Below are 24,678 nucleotides of genomic sequence, written 5' to 3'. Positions count from 1 at the left end.
CATGGATAACTCAGACACTGAACAAAGCATAAGGGGAAGTAAACAATTTTTCTCTAAGAAGCTCTTATAACTTTTATAAGATTCCTTCTTTCTATAAAGTTTATGCCCAAGTGATGTCATTCTTTTTTTCTACCATTAAGCTAGAATGCTCTCTATTTTCAGGTCCTGAGGCAAGCTGAATGTATTCTGGCATATAAAATCAGGTAATGTGCTATTCACAGATAGTATTATGGCTTGCTCTCTCAATTTACACTTCTTTCCATCTTACTTTACATTTGTATTGGGAAGTAAATAATTTAATGGGCCAGAGAGATAGCACAGCAGTAGGACATTTGCCTTGCACATGGCTGACCCAGGACTGACAGTGGTTCAATCTCTGGCATCCCATATGGTCCCCCAAGCCAACCAGGAGCAATTTCTGAGTGCAAAGCCAGGAGTAGCCCCTGAGCAATGCCAGGTGCCCAAAACAAACAAATAAACAAAAAGTGCCTTTACCAGGTCCTTCAAATCCTACCTCATAGGTACATTATTAATATTTGTTCTTGTGAGAATAAGTTTGACCCATGTATTGGAAGTAATTAACCAAATACATGATTGAGACACTCCCAATGTCATGATTGTTGGATATAAGGAATGTTCCTGGGTGTTACAGTACATAAAGGTGGCTGAAACAAAACTGACTGCTTTATAGTCTCTTATTTGCTTCTGAGAGTCTATTCTAGCCTACATTTATGTCCAGGAGTCTAGAAAAAGTCCGACATTCAGTGATTCACCACTTGTAATGGTGGCAACCAAGGCAGAACGATGAACAGACCTAAATGTACCCAAATTAATGTACCTAAACCTCATCTCCCTCATGCAGAGAGAAAGGATATTTTCCTCCTACAGAAAATACTTTGTAATTTAAGCACTAAGATCAGTTAGTAAAGTATTTAAAAATCAATGAATAAGTAGTAACAAATTGAGTAAACTTTCAGCAATTGCGTTTTCTAAACAAAAAGGAATTAACTATATTAGAATTTTAGAAAAAATATTTTATGTTTGAAACCACTTGTCATTGCTACAGCAACAATAACAAATGTGGGCTGGAATAATAGCACAGCAGTTTTTACCTTGCATGAAGCTGGCCCAGAATGGACCGGGTTTAATTCCCCAGCATCCCATATGGTCCCCCAAGCCTGCCAGGAGCGACTTCTGAGCACAGAGCAAGGAGTAACCCCAATGCCAGGTGTGATCCAAAACAACAACAACAAAAAAAAGGCAAACAAAAGTCAGAGGAACATTATGCCTTATGCCTTTTATCAGAGGTTAAGAAGTAGGAGAATCAAAAATAAAAAAGAGGGGCCCGGAGAGATAGCACAGCGGCGTTTGCCTTGTAAGCAGCCAATCCAGGACCAAAGGTGGTTGGTTTGAATCCCGGTGTCCCATATGGTCCCCCGTGCCTGCCAGGAGCTATTTCTGAGCAGACCGCCAGGAGTAACCCCTGAGCAACACTGGAAGTGGCTCAAAAACCTAAATAAATAAATAAATAAATAAATAAATAAATAAATAAATAAATAAATAAATAAATAAATAATAAAAAAGAGAAGAAGAAGTAGGAGAATCAGTTGTTTTTTGCTACCACAGAAAAAAACACCACAAAGCAGTAATGGAGTCATTGTGGTTATTTCTGCTAAAGTGGCACAAACTAACCACTTTTTCCCTCTAGGAAAACAAATCAAGAACAATGTTGTACTTCTTTACAGAAATAATGTAAACTCAAAGAACTGTTTGTCTGGAATGAAGAGTAGTAAGACTTCATAGTGGAGGGTCAAGAGTATATTATTGCTAGACAAGTTATAAGGTTAGAGACTCAGGGATTATTAGTTCAATTGCTTCTTGAAAAACAAAAATGAAATCAAAACCATGAGCCATTCTATATTTTATTTAAAAACATAACTTAGGGCCCGGAGAGATAGCACAGTGGTGTTTGCCTTGCAAGCAGCCGATCCAGGACCAAAGGTGGTTGATTCGAATCCCGGTGTCCCATATGGTCCCCTGTGCCTGCCAGGAGCTATTTCTGAGCAGACAGCCAGGAGTAACCCCTGAGCACCGCCGGGTGTGGCCCAAAAAAAAACAAAAAAAATAAAAATAAAAACATAACTTAAAATGTATGCCATTGCATAAATTACTTTGATTTTTATTCATAATTAGTGTACACCAAGTCTCATGAAAATTTTGTTAACAAACACAATTACAGGGAGTGACCTTCCTAGCATAAACTATTTTTATATGTATTAAAGCTAAAGGTACTAAACAGTATATCATTCATCATCTTCATCCACAGCATTTTCTTGCCTAAATACCTTTTTTTTGGTTCTAGAAAACTCAATGTGCCAATTTTATGGGGGATGAAAACCAAACCATAGAGATTCAGTTCCACTTCCAGCCATTCTCACCCATCTTGGAGGTACAGATATTAATCTTTGCAGCCTTCCTGCTCATGTACATTGGCAGTCTCATTGGTAATACCACCATCTTCCTCACCGTGTGGGCAGAACGTTCACTCCACACACCCATGTATTTCTTCCTGGCCAACCTGGCAGTTCTGGAGATCTTTTACTCTTCCACTGTCGCCCCACTGGCACTAGTCAACCTACTGACCATGGGAAGAATCCCCATCTCTTTTACTGGCTGTGGCACACAGATGTTCTTCTTTGTCTTTCTGGGCAGTGCTGACTGCATCCTCTTGGGAATCATGGCTTATGATCGCTTGATAGCAATCCGGGACCCTTTGCGTTACACCCTCATCATGAGATGGCAAATATGTGCACAGCTGTCTATAGGAGCCCTGATCCTTGGTTTCATTCTAGCCTTACAGCTGACAGCTCTGATTTTCCATCTGCCATTCTGTGGCCACAATAGGATCACTCATTTCTACTGTGATGTTCTCCCTATCTTGAGACTGGCCTGTGGCGATACCCGAACGCCAGAAGCCATGATCTTCATCGTCAGTGTCATCATCCTTACAATCCCCTTCTCCCTGATTTCCATCTCATACATATTTATTGTGTCTGCCATTCTGAAGATCCGCTCAGCAGAGGGAAGGAACAAGGCCTTTTCTACCTGCTCTTCTCATCTCACTGTAGTTCTCCTCCAATATGGCTGCTGTAGCTTGATCTACTTACGGCCCAGTTCTAGCTATAACCCCAAAATGGGCCGTGTGGTGTCTGTTGTCTATACCTTTGTCACCCCTCTCTTGAATCCCTTGATCTACAGCATGAGAAACAAGGAGTTGAAAGACGCTTTAAGTAAGGTGATGAAAAGACACAAATGGAAATAGAAAATGTGGGAGTTTCTGGGGTCAGGTGGATCACAGTGAATCACTCTTTGGGAAATAGCGAGAATGAGGAACTGATCAAAAACCTGTGTGCTTGCTTTGTATGCTGGTGGCTCACCATATTCAATCCCCAGTACTATATAAACACTTGAACAGTCAGAAATAACCTCAAGCACCATGTTGAGAAGAGTCCTTCAGCATTTCTGGGTATGGCCCCAAAGAAAAATAATAATAAAATAAGGAATCACATGACCAATACATTTGGGGAACTGGATGAGAACTTCCTCATGCCTCACTTCTTATTTATAGCTCTCAAATATAGTGTAAGTGCTTGAAAGTAGGGTATTATCGCTTAGAAGAAGAAAGGAAGGACCAGAGAGATAGCATAAAAGTTAAGTGATTGCCTGCAGGTGACTAACTCTGGTTCAATCTCAAAACTTTAAGGTCTCTGTAGCCAGGTGTGGTCCTGGAGAGAAACAAAACTACTCATAAACAGAAATATCCTCCCACTGCAATATTGATGCATTCCTCACACAGAGGTGAAGGTACATTCTTGTTTCCCATGAATTTGGATGGAACCAAAACTGCAGTAGCAGTGATTCTATAAGATTTTTAGGACTAGGTCATAAAAGACTAAATAAACACCTTCAACTGATCCTGCAAGAAAACTTGCTTCTAGAAAGAACCCAGATACCATGCTATCAAATGAATCTTAAATATCACACAGAAAGTCAGAGGCTGTGTTGGATTCAAACTATGACTAAAAAGTATTTGAATCACATATAAATGTGCCAGCTGAAAATCTTACTAAGATCCCAATTGACAGCAGTACCTGCTACCAGATAATCAGCCAAGCTTCAGATGATTCTAGGAACCAAACACTGAGTCACTCCCAGCCTTCACTCAATTCCAACTGATGCCACCCAGATCATTTAAGAATATTCGAACTTGGGGCTGGAGAGATAGCAGGGAGGTACATCGTTTGCCTTATATGCAGAAGGACAGTGGTTCGAATCCCGTCATCCCATACAGTCCACCAAGCCTGCCAGGATTAACCCCTGAGCACAGCTGGGTGTGACCCCTCTCCCCCCCAAAAAAAAGAATATTCAAACTGGCCAAATTGTGCCTTCTTTAGTAAAATAGATAATTATTATAATTTCAAATCACTAACCTTGGGGTGACTTGTTATAAACACCAGATAACTGCCACATTTCAAGTTAACCATCAGTGTCTGGAATGTCCTGTGTTGTTACTAAGTAAGTATCCTATATAATTTAATGAGATAAACAAAAGAAAACCAATATAGGCCTCGCCACCAAATTTTTGTCCTAAATGTCAGCCACAAAGCACACAATTTGCAACTGTGAGAAGTGTGTCTGATTTCTTAGACTTTCTTTTTATTTTACACTGTGCTTTGGTTTGTTCATTGACTACCTCAAAATATTTTTATAATGATCATAGGATTTTTCACCAATGTTCAGACCTCATTGAATAAGTCTCCCCTCTCTTTGAAAGATCTTCTCAAAGAACTGATATGATCAAAGACCTTCTGGTGAAGTCATCTTAGAAAACAATCTGAGGGGCCGGGAAGGTGGCGCTAGAGGTAAGGTGTCTGCCTTACAAGCGCTAGCGTAGGACGGACTGTGGTTCAATCCCCCGGCATCCCATATGGTCTCCCCAAGCCAGGGGCGATTTCTGAGCTCATAGCCAGGAGTAACCCCTGAGCATCAAACGGGTGTGGCCCAAAAACCAAAAAAAAAAAAAAGAAAGAAAACAATCTGAATCTTCTCTTTTTTTTTTTTTTTTTTTTTTGGTTTTTGGGCCACACCCTGTGAGGCTCAGGGGTTACTCCTGGCTATGCGCTCAGAAGTTGCTCCTGGCTTCTTGGGGGACCATATGGGACACCGGGGGATCGAACCGCGGTCCGTCCTAGGCTAGCTCAGGCAAGGCAGGCACCTTACCTCCAGCGCCACCGCCCGGCCCCTGAATCTTCTCTTTGCTTTCCTAACTACCCCCCCAAAAAACCCCAAAGCTAAAAGCTAACCAGCAAGCCATGGGAACATGGAATTCTAAGAGAGTGGTCAAGTAATTAGGCAGAAAGAACTGTGTGTGCTTTCATAGAATGTTTTCTCTTACTTCTGACCCGTCTTTAGTTCTCCAATTCCATTTCTGTAGTCTCTGTTATTGTGATAAAACAGGCAATTGGATGCTGCCACAATGTCCTATTCTAATGATTCAACAGGAACTACAAGAAAACAGTTGATAATTGACAAGGAAGGAGAAACTAAAGAATCCTGAAAAGGACTTTGACCTTCTGTAAACCAATTAGTACAGTTCATTTTGTTTATTTTGCTATTTCCTTCCTATATGTAGTTTTATGATTAAGAATTCTCAGAAAGTTTTGAACAATTATAATTGTTCAAGTTGTGTTCAAAATAATTGTCCAGTTGTTAATATGATTTTATGAAAATAAAATGTTGAATCAGATATATTCAGTTTCTGCCCCTGATCACTTATTCTCAGTGTAAAGGGCCCACAGAGAATAGTATCATCATCCCCTTTACGAATTATGGAGATAAATGAAATGGAATATCTCCTTATGCCCCCATTACTGTCCTGAGATGTCCATTGACTATAAAGAAAATAAAGAAGGGGCCGGAGAGGTGGTGCTAGAAGTAAGGTGTCTGCCTTGTAAGTGCTAGCCAAGGAAGGACTGCGGTTTGATCCCCTGGAGTCCCATATGGTCACCCCAAGCCAGGGGCAATTTCTGAGCGCTTAGCCAGGAGTAACCCCTGAGCATCAAACAGATGTGGCCCAAAAAAGCCAAAAAAAAAAAAAGAAAGAAGAAAGAAAGAAAGAAAGAAAGAAAGAAAGAAAGAAAGAAAGAAAGAAAGACAGAAAGAAAGAAAGAAAGAAAGAAAGAAAGAAAGAAAGAAAGAAAGAAAGAAAGAAATAAAGAAAGAAAGAAAGAAAGAAAGAAAGAAAGAAAGAAAGAAAGAAAGAAAGAAAGAAAGAAAGAAAGAAAGAAAGAAAGAAAGAAAGAAAGAAAGAAAGAAAGAAAAAGAAAGAAAAGGAAGTAATGACAATATGCATACCATGTCCTCTTGTCAAATACATAACAGAGAAAATGGTTAACAACTAACTTTCTACCTTTTTCTTCAAATAGCCCAAAAAACATTTCCTCACCTCTAAGAGATAGAACAGAACACATTAATTTAAGAAAGGTCACTACAACACATTCCTGACTGTCAAGGCCTATTAGTACCCAGTTGCCTCTGCTAGCCTCTGGATTCTTTATGGTCTCTTCCTAGTGTATTCTTCCAATTTTTTTTTAAATCTCAAACTCGCGGGCCTAGAGAGATAACACAGCGGCATTTGCTTTGCAAGCAGCCGATCCAGGACCAAAGGTGGTTGGTTCGAATCCCGGTGTCCCATATGGTCCCCAGTGCCTGCCAGGAGTTATTTCTGAGCAGACAGCCAGGAGTAACCCTGAGCAACGCCGGGTGTGGCCCCCCAAAAAACAAACAAACAAACAAAAAACCCCTCAAACTCGCAAGGAGGGGTAAGTGCAGTTAGAACACTAACAAAAAATAAATAAATCTCAGACTAGTATTTAAATACATAAACCTTAAAATTTTTTCTTAAGTTTACTACCAAATATAATTTAGGATAAATCCCAATGATTCACATAAAGTATATGTGACATAATTAAAAATGGATTCCAGGATCCAGAGCAGTGGTGCAAGTGGTAAGGCATCTGCTTTGCATGCACTAACCTAGGACAGACCACGGTTCAATCCTCTGGTGTCCCATATGGTCCCTCAAGCCAGGAATGATTTCTGAGCACATAGCCAAGAGTAAAAAAAAAGCCTCAAAATAAATGAACATGAGCATCACCAGGTGTGGCCCAAAAACAAAAACAAAACAAAAAAATGATTCCAAGGATGTCTGTACCTGCTTTTCCAAAACGTGTGAACAGTCATCTTCTATGGATAAGAGAATTTTTGCATAGATGAGTAAGAATCAGGATGGAAACTGGTAAAACTCCTCAAAAAAAAAAAAAATGAACTGTATGCTTTGCATGCAGGAGCCCTGAATAAAAGAATACTATAAAAAATAGATGTTCCTGGGGCTGGAGAGATAGCATGGAGGTAAGGCATTTGCCTTGCATGCAGAAGGACGGTGGTTCGAGTCCTGGCATCCCATATGATCCCCCGAGCTTCTCAGGAGCAATTTCTGAGCATAGAGACAGGAGTAACCCCTGAACACTGCCGGGTGTGACCCAAAAACCAATAATAATAATAATAATAATAATAATAATAATAATAATAATATGTTCCTGAATTATTTGGTATCCAAACTTATCAGTCTTTATAAAAGAAGACAAAAGAAAATATGACAAAAGAAAGGTGTGAGAGAGAGAGAGAAAGGGAGTTTACATGATGTTATCCTACTGACTTTGAAGACAGAAGGTGAAGCCACACACCAAGAAAAACAAGAAATTTTTAAAAAAAATGTAATAAAATAAGTTATTTCAGGTTTCTCAAGCTGGTAACCTAAGGAACCTGGGCATGAACCAGCAACTAGCAGTAGTGGAACCCAAACTACCAAAAAAAAAAAAAAAGGGGGGGGGGGAGAGATAGCATGGAGGTAAGGTGTTTGCCTTCATGCAGAAGGTCATTGGTTCAAATCCCAGCATCCCACATGGTCCCCCGAGCCTGCCAGAAGTGATTTCTGAGCATGGAGCCAGGGTAACCCCTGAGCGCTGCTGAGTGTGGCCAAAAATAAATAAATAAATAAATAAATAAATAAAATTTAAAAAAATGGACTCATGGTCATACTCAGACGTCAGAGGCAATGCCCAGAGTCATGGCTTTCTAAGCTGGCAAATTAACCTTCCACTCCCATTATATTCCCCCGGACACCTCTGTAGCAGTGAGTAAGTGAGATAGCAGAGCAGTAGCAAAGCAGTGCAGAATACAGGAGAGGGCAAGGATGTAATCATGAGACACAATCAATTCTAACTCCCCATATAATCTCTCAGAAAAGGACTTCAGAATAGCGATGTGTATGATGGTCAATGAGCTTAAAGAAACAATGGAATGACTTCCAATAAAACACCAGAGGAGGGGCCGGAGATACAGCATGGAAGTAGGGCTTTGCCTTGCATGCAGAAGGACAGTGGTTAGAATCCCGGCATCCCATATAGTCCCTCGAGTCTACCAGGAGCAATTTCTGAGTGTAGAGCCAGAAATAACCCCTGAACGCTGCCGGGTATGACTCAAAAACAAAACAAAACAAAACAAAAAAAGGAGGATAACACAGCAGAAATGAGAAAAATAGAAATGATAACACTAAAAAAAATCTTATAAGGCTAAATGAAAAATTTACTGGAAGGCCTCACCGGCAGATTAACAGGTGCTGAGGACAGAATTAATGAGCTCAAGATGAAGTGCAAAAAACCTGCAGACAACAACAAAAGATGGAAAAAACGCCTCAAAATAAATGAACATATGACAAAAGAATTGAAGAGAAATGATATAACAATCACTAAGGCCCCAGAGAGCCATAAAGACATTGTTGCTAAGAAGTTCCTAGAGCTAGTTAACACATGCACCAAACATCTGGAGGCCTGAGGAGTAAAGAAACTCAAATAAAAATACCCTAAAATACATCCTAATCTGAATTATGAAAACCATAGAGAATGTACTGAAAGCAGCAAGCTCAAAAAAGAAAACAACATTAAAAAGAAAAAAGGAGGGGCCGGGCGGTGGCGCTAAAGGTAAGGTGCCTGCCTTACCTGCGCTAGCCTAGGACAGACCGCGGTTCGATCCCCCGGCGTCCCATATGGTCCCCCAAGCCAGGAGCGACTTCTGAGCGCATAGCCAGGAGTAACCCCTGAGCGTCACCGGGTGTGGCCCAAAAACCCCCCCAAAAAAAAGGAAACAATATACAAAAGAACACACTTAAGATTTATAGCACTGGGGCCAGAGAGATAGCATGGAGGTAAGGCGTTTGCCTTGCATGCAGAAGGATGGTGGTTCGAATCCCGGCATTCCATATGGTCCCCTGTGCCTGCCAGGGGCGATTTCTGGGCATAGAGACAGGAGTAACTCCTGAGCGCTGCCGGATGTGACCCAAAAAACAAACAAACAAACAAAAAAACATGTATAGCATTTAGGGCTGAAGAGATAGAACAGCAGTAGGATGTTTGCTTTGCATGCAGCAGATCCAGGATGGACGGTGGTTTGAATCCCAGCATCCCATCTAGTTCCCCCTGCCTGCCAGGAGTCATTTCTGAGTGCAGAGTCACAAGTAACCCGAGTGCCGCCGACACCGGGTGTGACCCAAAAACAAAACAAAACGAAATGAAAAAGATTTATAGCATCTAACGAAGAAAAACCCTCTGGGCCCAAAGACAGGGGTGGGGTATAATGAAAAAGCTCATTGAAATGAATGCTTCACCAAGAAAACTTTACCCAGCCAGTCTCAGAATGATATGCATTCTCATGGATAAACAACTGCTCAGGTACTTCATAGACGCAAAAACACCTTTATGAGAAAACCCAAAGGTCATACTTTAAGACAACATAAATCCCACAAACACAGCAAACTCCTGTAGAAAGATGGCACAAAACACTATGACAATAATCTCCCTCAAACTTTGCTTATTTGTTTGTTTTATGGTTTGGGGCCACACCCGTTGGTGCTTAGGGATTACTCCTGGCTCTGCACTCAGAAGTTACTTCTGGCCAGCTGGGGACTATATGGGATGCTGGGGATCAAACCGAGGTTGGCTGTGTGCAAAGCTAACATCCTACCCGCTGTGCTATTGCTCTAGCACCTCTCTCAATGTTAATGGACTAAATACACAAATTAAGCGACGCAGGGAGGCAGTATAAATTACAATGTTGAACCTAATATTCTTCTGACTGCAAAGAATTCATTTGAATAGTAAAAGCAAGCACAGATTCAAAGTCAAATTTGGAAGATAATTATTCAAGCTAAGAACCCCCTCAAACAGGCCAGGTTGGCTATATTAGTCTCAGATGACATAAACTTCAGGCTCAAAAAGGTTTTAAGAGACAGTGGGGGTTATTTCTTGATGATCAAGGGACTTGTACACCATGAAAAACTCACATTCCTAAACATATGTGCTCCTAATGAGGGACCAGCAAAATACTTATAACATTAAGACATTGATAGCAAAACAAAAACAATAGAAGACTTCAATACTGCTCTGTCACTTTTTTTTTTTTTTTGGTTTTTGGGTCACACCCGGCGGTGCTCAGGGGTTACTCCTGGCTGTCTGCTCAGAAATAATAGCTCCTGGCAGGCATGGGGAACCATATGGGACACCGGGATTCGAACCAACCACCTTAGGTTCTGGATCGGCTGCTTGCAAGGCAAACGCCGCTGTGCTATCTCTCCAGGCCCTGCTCTGTCACTTCGTAATAGATCAACTAGACTAGATCTTAGTAAGAAAATACTTGCTTTGAAGAAAAAAAAATGGAAGAGAGAAATTTAATTGTTTTATGTATATATACATATATGGTTTTTCATTCCCCCAAAACCAAATTTTGATTTGTTTTGTTTTGTTTTTTGGGCCACACCTGGTGACGCTCAGGGCTATGCGCTGAAAAATCGTTCCTGGTTTGGGGGGCCATGTGGGACACAGGGAGATTGAACCGCGGTCCGTCCTAGGCTAGCGTGGGCAAGGCATACGCCTTACAGCTTGTGTCACCACTCTGGTCCCCCCAAATACATATTCTTCTCTAACACATATGGAACATTTTCCAAAATGCTGAATGCTGGAATACAAAACATATCTCCACAAAGTCAAGAGGATAGAAAACATAACTACCTTCTCAGATCATGATGCACTAAAAATAGAAATTAATCACAAACAATAACAGAGATACTAAATAACTAAAACTGTTAGCTATTAGGTAACTAAGTAACTATAGAAACTATAGCTATTAGGAAACTAAATCAATATTTGCTATTAGGAAACTAAATAGCTCCTATTGAACAAGCAGTGAGTCAGAGAGGAAATCAAAGGATTCTTGGAAACTAATGAGAATGAGGATACGAGCTACCAAAAAATGTGACAAATCAAAAACAGTGTTGAGGGAAGTACCTAACAGGAAGGAAGAAAGGGTCCACATAAATAACTTGGCTGCATGGCTTGAGAACTTAGAGAAGAACCAGCAAAAGGAGCCAAAAGCAGACAAGAAGAATAAAATAATAAAACTTAGAGCAGATGTTTGCAAATGACAAAATACTGTATCTAGGAAATCTTAAAGCATCTACAAAAAAGCTTCTAGAAACATCAAACTTGTATAGTAAAGTGGCAGGCTACAAAATTCATACATAAAAGATCCATGGCTTTTCTACATACAAATAATGAAAGAGAAGGAAAAAAAAGCATTTAAAAATATTGAATAGCTCAGCAGTAGGGTGTTTGCCTTGCATGTGGCCAACTGGGCATGGAACATTCTATATGATCCCCCAAGCCTCCTAGGAGCAATTTCTGAGCACAGAGCCAGGAGTAACCCCTGAACACTGCCGGTTGAGGTAAAAAAAAAAAAAAAAAAAAAAAAAAAAAAAAAAAAAAAGCTTCTGTACATCAAAGGAAACAATTACCTCAATATTAAAAAACAGCCACTGGGGCCGGGCGGTGGCGCTAGAGGTAAGGTGCCTGCCTTGCCTGCGCTAGCCTAGGACGGACCGCGGTTCCATCCCCCGGCGTCCCATATGGTCCCCCAAGCCAGGAGCGACTTCTGAGCGCATAGCCAGGAGTAACCCCTGAGCGTCAAATGGGTGTGGCCCAAAAACAAAAACAAAAACAAACAAAAAAAAAAACCAGCCACTGAATGGAAAAATTATTTACCCAATACCTATCTGATAAAGGGCTAATATCCAAGATAAATAAGGCACTGGTAGAGTTTAACTAGGAAAATAATCTTAGCCCATTAAAATTGGGAGAAGAGGTGAACAGAAACTTCCTCAAAGAAGAAATACAGATAGCTAGAAGGCACATGAAAAAAAAATGCTCCACATCAGTAATCATCAAGGAGGCATAAATCAAAACAATGAGATATCCTCTCACATCAGAGACTGGCACATATCAAGAACAAGAACAACTAGTGCTAGCATAAATGCAAGGAGAAAAGGACTCTCAGTCACTGCTAGGGGGAATTTCCAGACTTTTTGGAAAACAATATGGATAGTCCTCAGAAAATTAGAAATTGAACTTCCAAGTCACCCAGTCACACCACTCCTGGGAATAAACATTAAGAGCCCAAAAACACAATGCAGAAAAGGCATTAGTACTCCTATATTCATTGCAGCACTATCCACAATAGCCAGAATCTAGAAAAATTGCAAATGCCTGAGGACAGATGAGTGGCTAAAGAAACTGTAGTACATCTACATATTGGAGCAATAGTACAGTACGTAGGGTGAACACTGATGAAGGAATGGTGCTGGTCATAGTATGACTGAAAAACAATCACTAATGACTTTTTAACTTTGTATCTCATGGTGAAACAATAAAGAAAACAAACGAGCAAAAAAAAAAAAATACTCTGGACCTTCTGATTGTTGCTCCACCATTCCAGGTAAGGTTTGGCTTACATCACTGGGCCTATTCCAGACCAGGAAACAGAGTCTCCTCCCTACTGTGTGAGTCTCAGCAGCCACATCTGACCTTCACCAGATTCAGGGCCCAAACCATAGCTCTTTCCTGACCTCCTGCTTGCTGTACCACCATCACATACATCGAGAAAGCAAAGAGCAACCTCCAGCTTAAACCCTCAGCATCTCCCAGGGAGTCTAACTACAGACTCATCACCAGCACAGCAACAATACTAAAAAACCAATGGGGAAAACACAAAGAAGCCTACCAAGCTCAAAGAGCAAAAATAAAATCACCAAAGATATAAAGAACACCAGTAAATCAGTGTCTTTAGTAACACTGTGATGAAGGTATTCAGTAAGTTTAAAGAAATGATAACACAAGTAGTCAGTATTAGATAAGAAAATATGAAAGTCTAAATAAAAATAAAACTTACGGGGCTGGAGAGATAGCATGGAGGTAAGGCGTTTGCCTTTCATGCAGGAGGTCATCAGTTTGAATCCGGCTTCCCATATGGTCCCCCGTGCCTGCCAGGAGCAATTTCTGAGCATGGAGCCAGGAATAACCCCTGAGCACTGCCGGGTGTGATCCAAAAAAACCACACACACACACACACAAAAATAAATAAATAATTAAATAAATAAATAAAACTTACAGGGGCCAGGGATATAGTAGAGTAGGTATGAAGTTTACCTTGCAAATGACTGACCCAGTTCAACTCCAGACATCTCATATAGTCTCCCAAACCTGCCAGGACTGATTCTGAAGTGCAGAGCCAAGAGTAACCCTTGTGAGGCCCAACATCAAAAACAAAAAAAGACAAAAGAAATAACTATTACAGTCAGAAATAAGAGAAAAAAAGAACATGGTAAATGATATAAAAATATCTGTTGAAGCTCTGAATAGCAGAGTAAGAGAACCTGAGCAAAAGATAAAGGAGCTCCTAGAAGAGGAGGAAACCACAAGAAAACAGAAGGCAGAAAGTAGTCTGAAAAGAAATAACCAGTATATAGCAGAGAACTATGGGTGAGTTCAAAAGGAGTGTTATGAGGATCACTGAAGAACCTTGAAGCACAGAAAGGCAAAATTGAAGAAGAAACAATAACTAAAGCATCACTAAAACTTCCCAAAGTTGAGGATTACAAGTATCCATATCCAAGAGGACAAGGGTCCAGTGAAAGTAGACCTAATTAGGAAAACTTCAAGACACGTTATACTCAATATGACAAAATCCAAAGATAGAGACAGAACATTGAAAGCAGCTAGCTCACAAAAGAAAATCATATAACAAAGGAAAGCCCATACTAGAAAGCAGATCTATCAAATAAGATTCTATAAGCCGGAATAATAAGGAAGAATATATACAAAAACTCAACAAAATGAAGACCTCGCCAAAAATATTCTACCCAAGTAGATAACCATTCAGATTTGATGGAACTATACAATCATGGATAGGCAAGAGCTTGGTGAACTCATTCTAGAAACTAGTTTTGCAAGAAGCATGAAAAGGGCTTCTCTATAGAACAAGAGTGTAGGGGCCAGAGAGATGGCACAGCGGTAGTGCATTTGCCTTGTACACAGTCAATCCAGGATGAATGGGGATTCGAATCCTGGCATCCCATATGGTTCCCCGAGCCTGCCAGAAGTGATTTCTGAGCATAGAGCCAGGACTAATTCCTGAGCACCGCTGGGTGTGACCCAAAAATAAATTAATAAATAAATTAATTAATAGATAAATAAATAAATAAATAAATAAATAAATAAATAAATAAATAAAAAGAACAAGAGTGTAGCACTGAGAATAGCCACTCACTCCTAGTGCATACGGTTGTCCACTACTAGGTTAAAGACATCTATAGCAATTAATCATTACAAATGAACTTCTACTGGTTTATTTTATAATAATTCTATTTTCTATTCCTTTCCATTTTATGGGACCTAGTAATATGAAATACATTCATTATTTGTCAGCCAACAGGGCAGGCTGGGGGATGTGATGGAACCTGGAGATATCAGTGGAGGGAAGGGAACATTGTAGTGAGATTGGTGCTGGAACATTGTATGCCTGAAACAACTCTATTCTGAACAACTATGTAAATCAGTGTATCAATAAACATCCTTGGGGGAAAAATTGTTTTAAAGTCATAATTGCCAAGAAAACCTAGGCAGAATACAGTACAAGAATCCACTTTAAAATTTTATCTTAGAGGGCCCGGAGAGATAGCACAACGGCGTTTGCCTTGCAAGCAGCCGATCCAGGACCTAAGGTGGTTGGTTCGAATCCCGGTGTCCCATATGGTCCCCCGTGCCTGCCAGGAGCTATTTCTGAGCAGACAGCCAGGAGTAACCCCTGAGCACCGCCGGGTGTGGCCCAAAAAAAAATATTATCTTAGAAATTAAAAGACTAGGGGCCGGTGAGATGGCGCTAGAGGTAAGGTGTCTGCCTTGCAAGCCCTAGCCAAGGAAGGACTGCGGTTCGATCCCCCAGTGTCCCATATGGTCCCCCCAAGCCAGGGGCAATTTCTGAGCACTTAGCCAGGAGTAACCCCTGAGCGTCAAATGGGTGTGGCACAAAAAAAAAGAAATTAAAAGACTAAATGTTGGGGCCGGGCGGTGGCGCTGGAGGTAAGGTGCCTGCCTTACCTGCGCTAGCCTAGGAGACGGACCGCGGTTCGATCCCCCGGCGTCCCATATGGTCCCCCAAGCCAGGAGCGACTTCTGAGCGCATAGCCAGGAGTAACCCCTGAGCGTTACCGGGTGTGGCCCAAAAACCAAAAAAAAAAAAAAAAAAAAAAAAGACTAAATGTTGTTCCAAGCAGTCATTTTTGCCTGTTAATATGTACAGCAGTAATAAATTAATATGCTAAAGTTTGATGCAAATGGCTTTTTATATAACAGATTCTCAACTTTTTCCATAAAAGATTCTCAACAAAGGTCTGTTCAATTAAATCCTGGGAGGGATTCAAAATAAGTAAATCTTTGAAAATATAATCTTTAAAAAGTTAAAAAAAAAATGATACTGAAGGGCCCGGAGAGATAGCACAGCGGCGTTTGCCTTGCAAGCAGCCGATCCAGGACCAAAGGTGGTTGGTTCGAATCCCGGTGTCCCATATGGTCCCCCGTGCCTGCCAGGAGCTATTTCTGAGCAGACAGCCAGGAGTAACCCCTGAGCACCGCCGGGTGTGACCCAAAAATAAAAAAAAAAAATGATACTGAAATAGAACTCAAATGCTAAATATGCCCTTTATCATTTAATAATGGGGATACCATCTAAGAAATGTGTCATGGGGTCCTATGTAGAGATAGCACAGCCGTAGGGCATTTGCTTTGCATGCAGTAGACCCAGGACGAACCCAGGTTCAATTCCCAACACTTTATATGGTCACCTGAGCCTGCCAGGAGCTATTTTTGAGTGTAGAGCCACACTCTGAGCATCACTGTGTGTGACCCAAAAACCAAAAAAAAAAGTCTCTGGCAATTTTGTTATTATGTGACCATCATAAAATGCATTTATACAAACCTAGGTGATACATACTGCTAAACCCATAGGCTATGTGATATTGCTTCTAGGCCATAAAGCTACACAGCATGTTCTGTACTGAATACTGTAGCCAATTTTTTTGGGGTGGCACACCCAGTGACACTCAGGTTTACTCCTGGCTATGCACTCAGAAATCACTACTAGCTTGGGGACTATATGGAATGCCGGGGAATCAAACTGAGGTCCACCCTACGGTAGCACATGCAAGGCAAGCACCCTACTGCTTGTGCCAATCCTTTAGCCCTACGGTAGCCAATTTTAACAAAATGGTATTTGTGAATTCGAACATAACTAGTTAGTTTTCAAAGTTGTTGTGGTAAAAATAACTTTGAGGGGAAAAAATAACTTTGACGTTTGTTCTACAAGCCAGTGTTCTCCCCTGACCACCTCACTTGCTTGCTCGCTCCCTTGCTTGCAATTTCTGCTCCTTCCCATACATTTCCTTTCCTTCCTCTCATCACATTTTTCTAAGAAAGTTTCATTTGCTAAAAATTATCTTGTATCACTAAAAATAGAAATTCGGGGCCGGAGAGATAGCATGGAGGTAAGGCATTTACCTTTCATGCAGAAGGTCATCGGTTCAAATCCCGGCGTCCCATATGGTCCCCCGTGCATGCCAGGAGCAATTTCTGAGCACGGAGCCAGGAAAAACCCCTGAGCACTGCCGGGTGTGACCCAAAAAAACCACAAAAAAAAAAAAAAAAAAGAAATTCATCCCTTTGGGTTGATGGTACACGTGTACGGAGCACTTACCACAAAAGGGGCTCGTAGGACTAGAAGTTGCTCGGTCTGAGTCAGCAGGTGAGTAAATATGAAGAACTGGGTCGTTTCTGTGCATTGCTGTGGTCATTGGAACGCTGTACACGTGGGTTACACTGAAGTTAATTTTAAAATTCTTTTTTAAACCATAACACTAACCTTAACCTTAACCCTAATCTTGAGAGCTTGTTTGGAGATTCTAGCAGGGAATACAGTAACTTGTATAGCTTCGACAAAAGAACAGTCAGTATTCAAGGAAGGCAACCCTCATCCACTGAGCCCAGAGCACAGCTTCTGCGAGGACATCGCAAGGGGCAGTGAGGGAAGGAAGGAGACATCTGCCTAGCCAGCCAGAGCAGTCGAAACCCCGAGTCCAATGAGATGACAGATGTCACAGCCAGATCACCCTCATATCCTAATCTTAACTCTAATTTTAACTCTACTTCTAACAGTATTCAAATTCTATCCTTACCCCTAATAGGGCAAAAAATGCTAGTTGGGATCCAGGGATATAGCTCAAAAAACTAGTTTATGACTGATATGCAAAGGACCCAGGATTTAACTTGTCATATTATATGACCCCCAAGGATTGCCAGCAGTAATGGTGGCCCCCAGCACTTCTGAGAAAACCCTCTGCAAAAATAAATAATTCCTGGGGCCGGGCGGTGGCGCTAAAGGTAAGGTGCCTGCCTTGCCTGCGCTAGCCTTGGACGGACCGCGGTTCGATCCCCCGGTGTCCCATATGGTCCCCCAAGCCAGGAGCAACTTCTGAGCGCATAGCCAGGAGTAACCCCTGAGCATTACCGGGTGTGGCCCAAAAACCAAAAAAATATAAATAAATAAATAATTCCTTTTAGATCTTAAATTAACCTCAGTTGCTGTGATTATTTTACTTATATGCATTTTACTTTTCTTTGTTTGCTGTTTGTTTTTCAGCCTCACTCATTGGTGCTCAGGGGTTACATCTAGCTCTGCACTCAAAAATCACTCCTGGAAAAAAAAAAAAATAAAAAAAAAAAAAAAAAAAAAATCACTCCTGGTAGGTTCGGGGGACCATCTGGGATGCCAGGGATCAACCCCAGGTTTACCGTGTGCAAGGCAAATGCCTTACTACTATACTATAGCTCTGGCCCCTACTTTTAAAAGTTCTTTGAAACTTTTTTTTTTTTTTTTGGCTTTTGAGTCGCACTTGGCTGTGCTCAGGGGTTACCCCTGGCTCTATGCTCAGAAATCGGTCCTGGCAGGCTCGGGGGACAATATGGGATGCCGGGATTTGGACCACCATCATTCTGCATGCAAGGCAAATGCTCTACCTCCATGCTATCTCTCTGGCCCCAGTTCTTTGACACTTCTACAATAATAAAGCATGAAGTAAAAATTAGGTGCATAAATAATTATGTTCTCTTACTAAAGTTTTTTTAATTTCTTTTTTATTTTTTAGATTTTTTTGCTACAAACTAATATACATGGACCAAGAACTGGTACAGTGATCAGGAGTTATCCCTGACATGTTCAAACCCCAGCACTGCATGGCCTTCTGAGTATCAGTTGGTGTAACCCCAAAGGTCCCCAAGCACCCCAGTGGATACAACATCAAGCACTGAGTTAGATATTCCCAAGCACCATAGGTCCCAAACAGCACTGCATCATAGGTTCTCGCTTTGAACAGTTGGCTAGTTGGCTGAGTATCACTGGGAATGGAACCCCAGCTCCCTGGGCATGGCTTGGTAGACTCCCCAAACACACACACACACACACACACACACACACACACACACACACACACACACACACACACACACACACACACACGGTATTGGATGGAGATGGTTGAAAGGGCTAGAGTGTATGTTTCACATTCAGGAGCCAAATATCATCCCAGCACCATGTGGTCCTCCAAACACAACCCAAGTGATTCCCCAAGCATGGAGCCAGGGAGTAGGCTTAAGAAAAGTGCCCCCCCTACCCATCTGGGGCCCTTACTGGCCCAGCAGTAAGGCATTTGCCTTGCACGTGGCTGACCAAGGACAGACTGTGGTTCAATTCCCAAGCGTCCCATATGATCCCCCAAGCCAGGAGCAATTTCTGAGTGCATAGCCAGGAGTAAACCCTGAGCATCACCGGGTGTGGCCCAAAAATAACTCTCCACAAAAAAAGAAAGAAAAGCTCCCTCTCCCCCCCCCAAAAAAAAAAAACTAAGATAACTAGGAATGTGGCTTGATGGCAGAGTGCTTATTGTGCAGCTGTCAGACCCTAGGTTCAATCCCCAGCACTTCACAAAGGGAAAAAAGTTTTTAATTTAAACGCATTAATGAGGGACCAGAGGGATAGCACAGTGGTTAGGACTTTTGCCTTGCTATTGTTCACACTGGTCCTCTAATACCTTTTTGGAGTCAGGGTGGGCCACCTCCACCCATACCCGAACTCTGTGCCTCCGTACTTCCATGTCCAGGATCCACAGCTGCTGCCCTGTCAGTTCACTGCCCAGCTCCACAGACCTTTGAAATCCTGGGCCACATTACACCTCCATATTTTTTCATTACTGGCATTCAAGTAAAAATGCACCAAGTAAGAGATAAAGTTATCAGGGCTTGAGAGATAGCATGGAGGTAAGGCGTTTGCCTTGCTTGAAGGACAGTGGTTCGAATCCCAGCATCCCATATGGTCCCCAGAGCCTGCCAGAAGCAATTTCTGAGTGTAGAGCCAGGAGTAACCCCTTAGCGCTGCCGGGTGTGACCCAAAAAAACAAACAAACAAAAAATATATAAAGTTATCCTAGAGACTACCTAACCTCAGCAAACAAAACCACAAGAATGCTCCTATTTACCTGGAGACAAATGTATTTTTTTTAGATACATGGTCTTTAAATAAAGCAATTTACATACATATTTAAAAATGACCTCTTTACTATAACTTTTCTACTAAAATGAAAGTATCTCCATTTGACAGTCACAATGCAGTCCCAATAAAATGTGGAAAAACCGGTGCTGGAGAGATAGCATGGAGGTAAGGTGTTTGCCTTTCATGCAGAAGGTCATTGGTTCGAATCCCGGCGTCCCATATCGTCCCCCATGCCTGCCAGGAGCAATTTCTGAGCATGAAGCCAGGAGTAACCCCTGAGTACTGCAGGGTGTAACCCAAAACCACACAAAAAAAAATGTGGAAAAAGCATGCAGCTCCTGGTAAAAACTTTAATAAAAAAATATGCAGGGCTGGAGTGATAACATCGCAGGTAGAGCATTCTCCTTGCATGCAGCCGACCCAGGTTTGATCCTCAGCATCCTATAAGGTCACCCAAGCCTGCCAAGAGTTGCCCCAGCACTGTCAGGTGTGGCAAACACACACACACACACACACACACACACACACACACACACACACAAAGTAGACCCAAGTAAGAGAAAAATATGTGACCTTGTGAAATTATTCAATCCACTACAGGGTTGTTTTTTTTTTGTTGTTGTTTTGGTTTTTTTGTTTTTTTGTTTGTTTGTTTTTGTTTTTTGTTTTTGGGTCACACCCGGTGACGCTCAGGGGTTACTCCTGGCTATGCGCTCAGAAGTTGCTCCTGGCTTGGGGGACCATATGGGATGCCGGGGGATCGAACCGCGGTCCTTCCAAGGCTAGCACAGGTAAGGCAGGCACCTTACCTCCAGCGCCACCGCCCGGCCCCTGGGTTGTTTTTTGTTTGTTTTGCTTGTTTTTGTTTAGGGGAGATATCCAACAGTACATAGTGCTCAGGGGTCACTCATGACTCTGAACTTAGAAATTACATCCGGGCCCGGAGAGATAGCACAGCGGCGTTTGCCTTGCAAGCAGCCGATCCAGGACCAAAGGTGGTTGGTTCGAATCCCAGTGTCCCATATGGTCCCCCGTGCCTGCCAGGAGCTATATCTGAGCAGACAGCCAGGAGTAACCCCTGAGCACTGCCAGGTGTGGCCCAAAAACCAAAAAAAAAAAAAAAATTACATCCATGGGCTGGAGAGATAGCATAGTGGTAGGGCATTTGCCTTGTACACTGCCAACCCAAAACAGACAGTGGTTCAATTTCTGGCAGCCCATAGGGTCTCCAAGCCTGCCAGGAGCGATTTCTGAGTGCAGAGCCCAGAGTAACCCATGAACGCCACCGGGTGTGACCCTAAAACTATAAAAAGAAAAGGAAAGAAATTATTCCCAGCAGATTTCAGGGACCATCTGGAATGCTGGGGATCGAACACAGTCTGCTGCATGCAAGGCAAATGGCCTACCCACTGTACTGTTGCTCCAGCCTCAGATTTTATCTATATAAAACTTAGGGCCCGGAGAGATAGCACAGCGGCGTTTGCCTTGCAAGCAGCCGATCCAGGACCAAAGGTGGTTGGTTTGAATCCCAGTGTCCCATATGGTCCCCGTGCCTGCCAGGAGCTATTTCTGAGCAGACAGCCAGGAGTAACCCCTGAGCGCCGCCAGGTGTGACCCAAAAAAAAACAAAAAATAAATAAATAAAACTTACTTGGAGGCCACACCTAGCAATGCTCTAGGGTTATTCCTTGCTCAGTGCTCAGGGGTCCGTGTTAAGGGTTGCACCCACATATAAAGCATGCACCCCAGAACTTTGAGCCATCTCCCAAGCCCATTTTAACATTTACTTATCTTTTTTCCTTATATTTGATTCTAAAATCTATTCCACCAAAGGTTCCCATAACTTTCTATAATGCTTGTCACACTTCATTGACATAATAAACAATTAGCAGACAGTCAACTTTCTCTATGTCTTTGCAAGTCTTCATGAACAAAGTTTTCAATCTCTTTTCAAAGAGTAAGTACCATAATCAGTAGCATCAGCATCCTCTAAGAAATCATAAGTACAATTCTCAGGTTCCACTTCAAACCTATGGAATCAGAAAGTAGGATAAAGCCCAAACATTAAGTGTCTTAACAAGTCCTCTGGATAATACTAAGAAGCAGTGCTTTAGGATTGTCCATTTCATTTTTTGTTTTGTTTTGTTTGGGGGGCCACCTCTGGAGGCACTTAGGGGTTATTTCTGGCTCTGCACTCAGAAGTCACTACTGGCAGGCTTGAGGAACCATAATGTTTTGCCGGGAATGGAACCTGAGTCTTTCCTGGGTCAGTTGCGTGCAAAGCAAATGCCTTACCACTGTGCTACCACTCTGGCCCCATGGATTGTACATTTGTGTGTGTGTGTGTGTGTGTGTGTGTGTGTTTGGGGGGGGGCACACCCAGTGACAGGGGTTATTTCTGGCTATGCGCTCAGAAATAGCTCCTGGCATGGGAACCATGTGGGATGCCAGGGGATCAAACAGTGGTCCGTCCTAGGTTAGCACTTGCAAGGCAGATGCCTTACTGCTAACGCCACCACTCCAGCCCATGATTGTACTTTGTTTTTTTTTTTTTGGTCTTTGGTTTTTGGGTCACACCCAACAACACTCAGGGGTTACTCCTGGCTCCAGGCTCAGAAATTGCTCCTGGCTCTACGGCCAGACCACCCTGAACGCGCCCAATCTTGTCTGATCTTGGAAGCTAAGCAGGGTCGGGCCTGGTTAGTACTTGGATGGGAGACCGCCTGGGAATACCAGGTGCTGTAGGCTTAAAAAAAACAAAAACAAACAAACAAACAAAGAAAAAGAAATTGCTCCTGGCAGGCTTGGGGGACCTTATGGGATGCCAGGATTTGAGCCACCATCCTTCTGTATGCAAGGCAAACGCCTTACTTCCATGCTATCTCTTTGGCCCCGATTGTATATTTCTTTTTTTTTTTTTTGGTTTTTGGGTCACATAGCAGCGCTTAGGGGTTACTCCTGGCTCCAGGCTCAGAAATTGCTCCTGGCAGACTCGGGAGACCATTATGGGATGCTAGGATTCAAGCCAATGACCCTCTGTATGAAAGGCAAACGCTCTACCTCCATGCTATCTCTCCGGCCTCCTGTACATTTTTTTTTTTGTTTTGTTTTTGGGTCACACCCAGCAGCGGTCAGGGGTTACTCCTGGCTCTATGCTCAGAAATCGCCGCTGGCAGGCACAGGGGATCATATGGGATACTGGGATTCGAACCACTGTCCTTCTGCATGAAAGACAAACGCCCTACCTCCATGCTATTTCTCTGGTTCACCCCCCTGTACATTCCTTAATAAGAAATAAATACCTAAACTTACAAGAAAACAAAATTGATTCTTTAAACACAAATGTAGGTATTCAAACTATAAATTCCATAATGGATTATTGAAGCTTCTGGAACAAGAGCAAACAGTGCTAAAGATAGCCCAATGGTTTGGGTTTTGTCCTCTTGGCTATTAAAAACTATCTCTCCCACTTATATAGCATACTAACTGACTTTTTTTTTTTTACCCACTAACAATCACTCTCCAGAAACATCTTATTTCTAAATAATCACTCATGAAAAGAATTTGTGGGGCTGGAGCTGTGGCACAAGCAGTAGGGCTTTTGCCTTGCACTCTCTAACCTAGGATGGGCCACGGTTGCATCTCCTGGCAACCCATATGGTCCCCAAGCCAGGAGCGATTTCTGAGTGCATAGCCAGGAGTAACCCCTGAACGTCACTGGGTGTGGTCCAAAAATAAAAAAATAAAACTTGTAATTTCTCCATTTTAATAATGTATCTACTGGAAAAATTCACTATTACTATTGTATTCTAATATATTTTATGGTAGATATTATAGTCACATAATGCATGTTAAAAGGACTCTCATTAATTTTCCTCAAAAACAGCTACTACAGCGGAAAAACATGAATCATTTTCCTATACCTGTCTAGGACTTTGTTCTCTGTTCTTTAATGTCTGCTCTTCATTTTTTTCTTTCCTTCTAATTTCTTTGATCTTATACTTATGTTCACTTACACGACTCTCCCATTTTCTTATAAAACCTGCTTTAGCTGTATACTAAAGGTCCTGATTTGTTCAGCATTCAGTTCTAAGTATTTTCTACTCTCCTTTATACTTCTTTCCTATTCTCCCTACAGTTAAGTAACCCCTGAATTAAAGGTAAAATTTCCCTTTTTTTTAAATTTTTGATTTTTAACCGAATGATAAGAAAATAAAATGTGCATCATCATGGATCCACAAAGGGTCAACTAGCAAACATCTTAAGTCTCTGTTAGTCAAATGTTTGTTTTGTTTGGGGACCACACCCAGTACCCTTGCAGGTGGGGAGTGTTGCTCAAAGTTAAGATTTACTATAATCCAAAAAAAGAAAAAGAAAAGAAAAAGAAAACAAGAAAAAAAGAAGAAAAAAAGATTTACTATAATCCAGTGCATGAAGATTTAACAAATCATTGGCGTGCTCCAATTTTTTAAGGTTCAGGCTTGGCCTGTGTAAATAATTGCTTTTGTTTGACTGTCAAGAGTAATATAAACAATGACGTTTTAGAATTAGAGTGACTCTGGGACAGGAGAGATAGTA

General features: G+C 41.8%; 1 protein-coding gene and 1 non-coding gene across 2 annotated transcripts; both read left to right on the top strand.

The window, feature by feature from the left end:
- Positions 1 to 2,383: 2,383 nt before the first annotated feature.
- On the top strand, positions 2,384 to 3,322 carry LOC126018753 (olfactory receptor 10V1-like). The gene has a single exon (XM_049780849.1). It carries the CDS (start codon positions 2,384 to 2,386, stop codon positions 3,320 to 3,322), a length of 939 nt encoding a protein of 312 aa, XP_049636806.1.
- A 19,407-nt stretch (positions 3,323 to 22,729) lies between these two features.
- LOC126019926 (5S ribosomal RNA) lies at positions 22,730 to 22,848 on the top strand. Its single transcript, XR_007499531.1, has one exon. It is a non-coding gene; the product is annotated as a 5S ribosomal RNA (ribosomal RNA).
- The last annotated feature ends 1,830 nt before the right edge of the window (positions 22,849 to 24,678 follow it).

The sequence above is a fragment of the Suncus etruscus genome, chromosome 9 (assembly GCF_024139225.1).
Source record: "Suncus etruscus isolate mSunEtr1 chromosome 9, mSunEtr1.pri.cur, whole genome shotgun sequence".
Lineage (NCBI taxonomy): Eukaryota > Metazoa > Chordata > Mammalia > Eulipotyphla > Soricidae > Suncus > Suncus etruscus.
This window is presented reverse-complemented; position numbering and strand designations above follow the sequence as displayed.

What these genes read in the sequence shown, in the direction of transcription:
- LOC126018753 (XM_049780849.1), top strand. Translation starts at nt 2,384, where the DNA reads ATGGGGGATGAAAACCAAACCATAGAGATTCAGTTCCACTTCCAGCCA.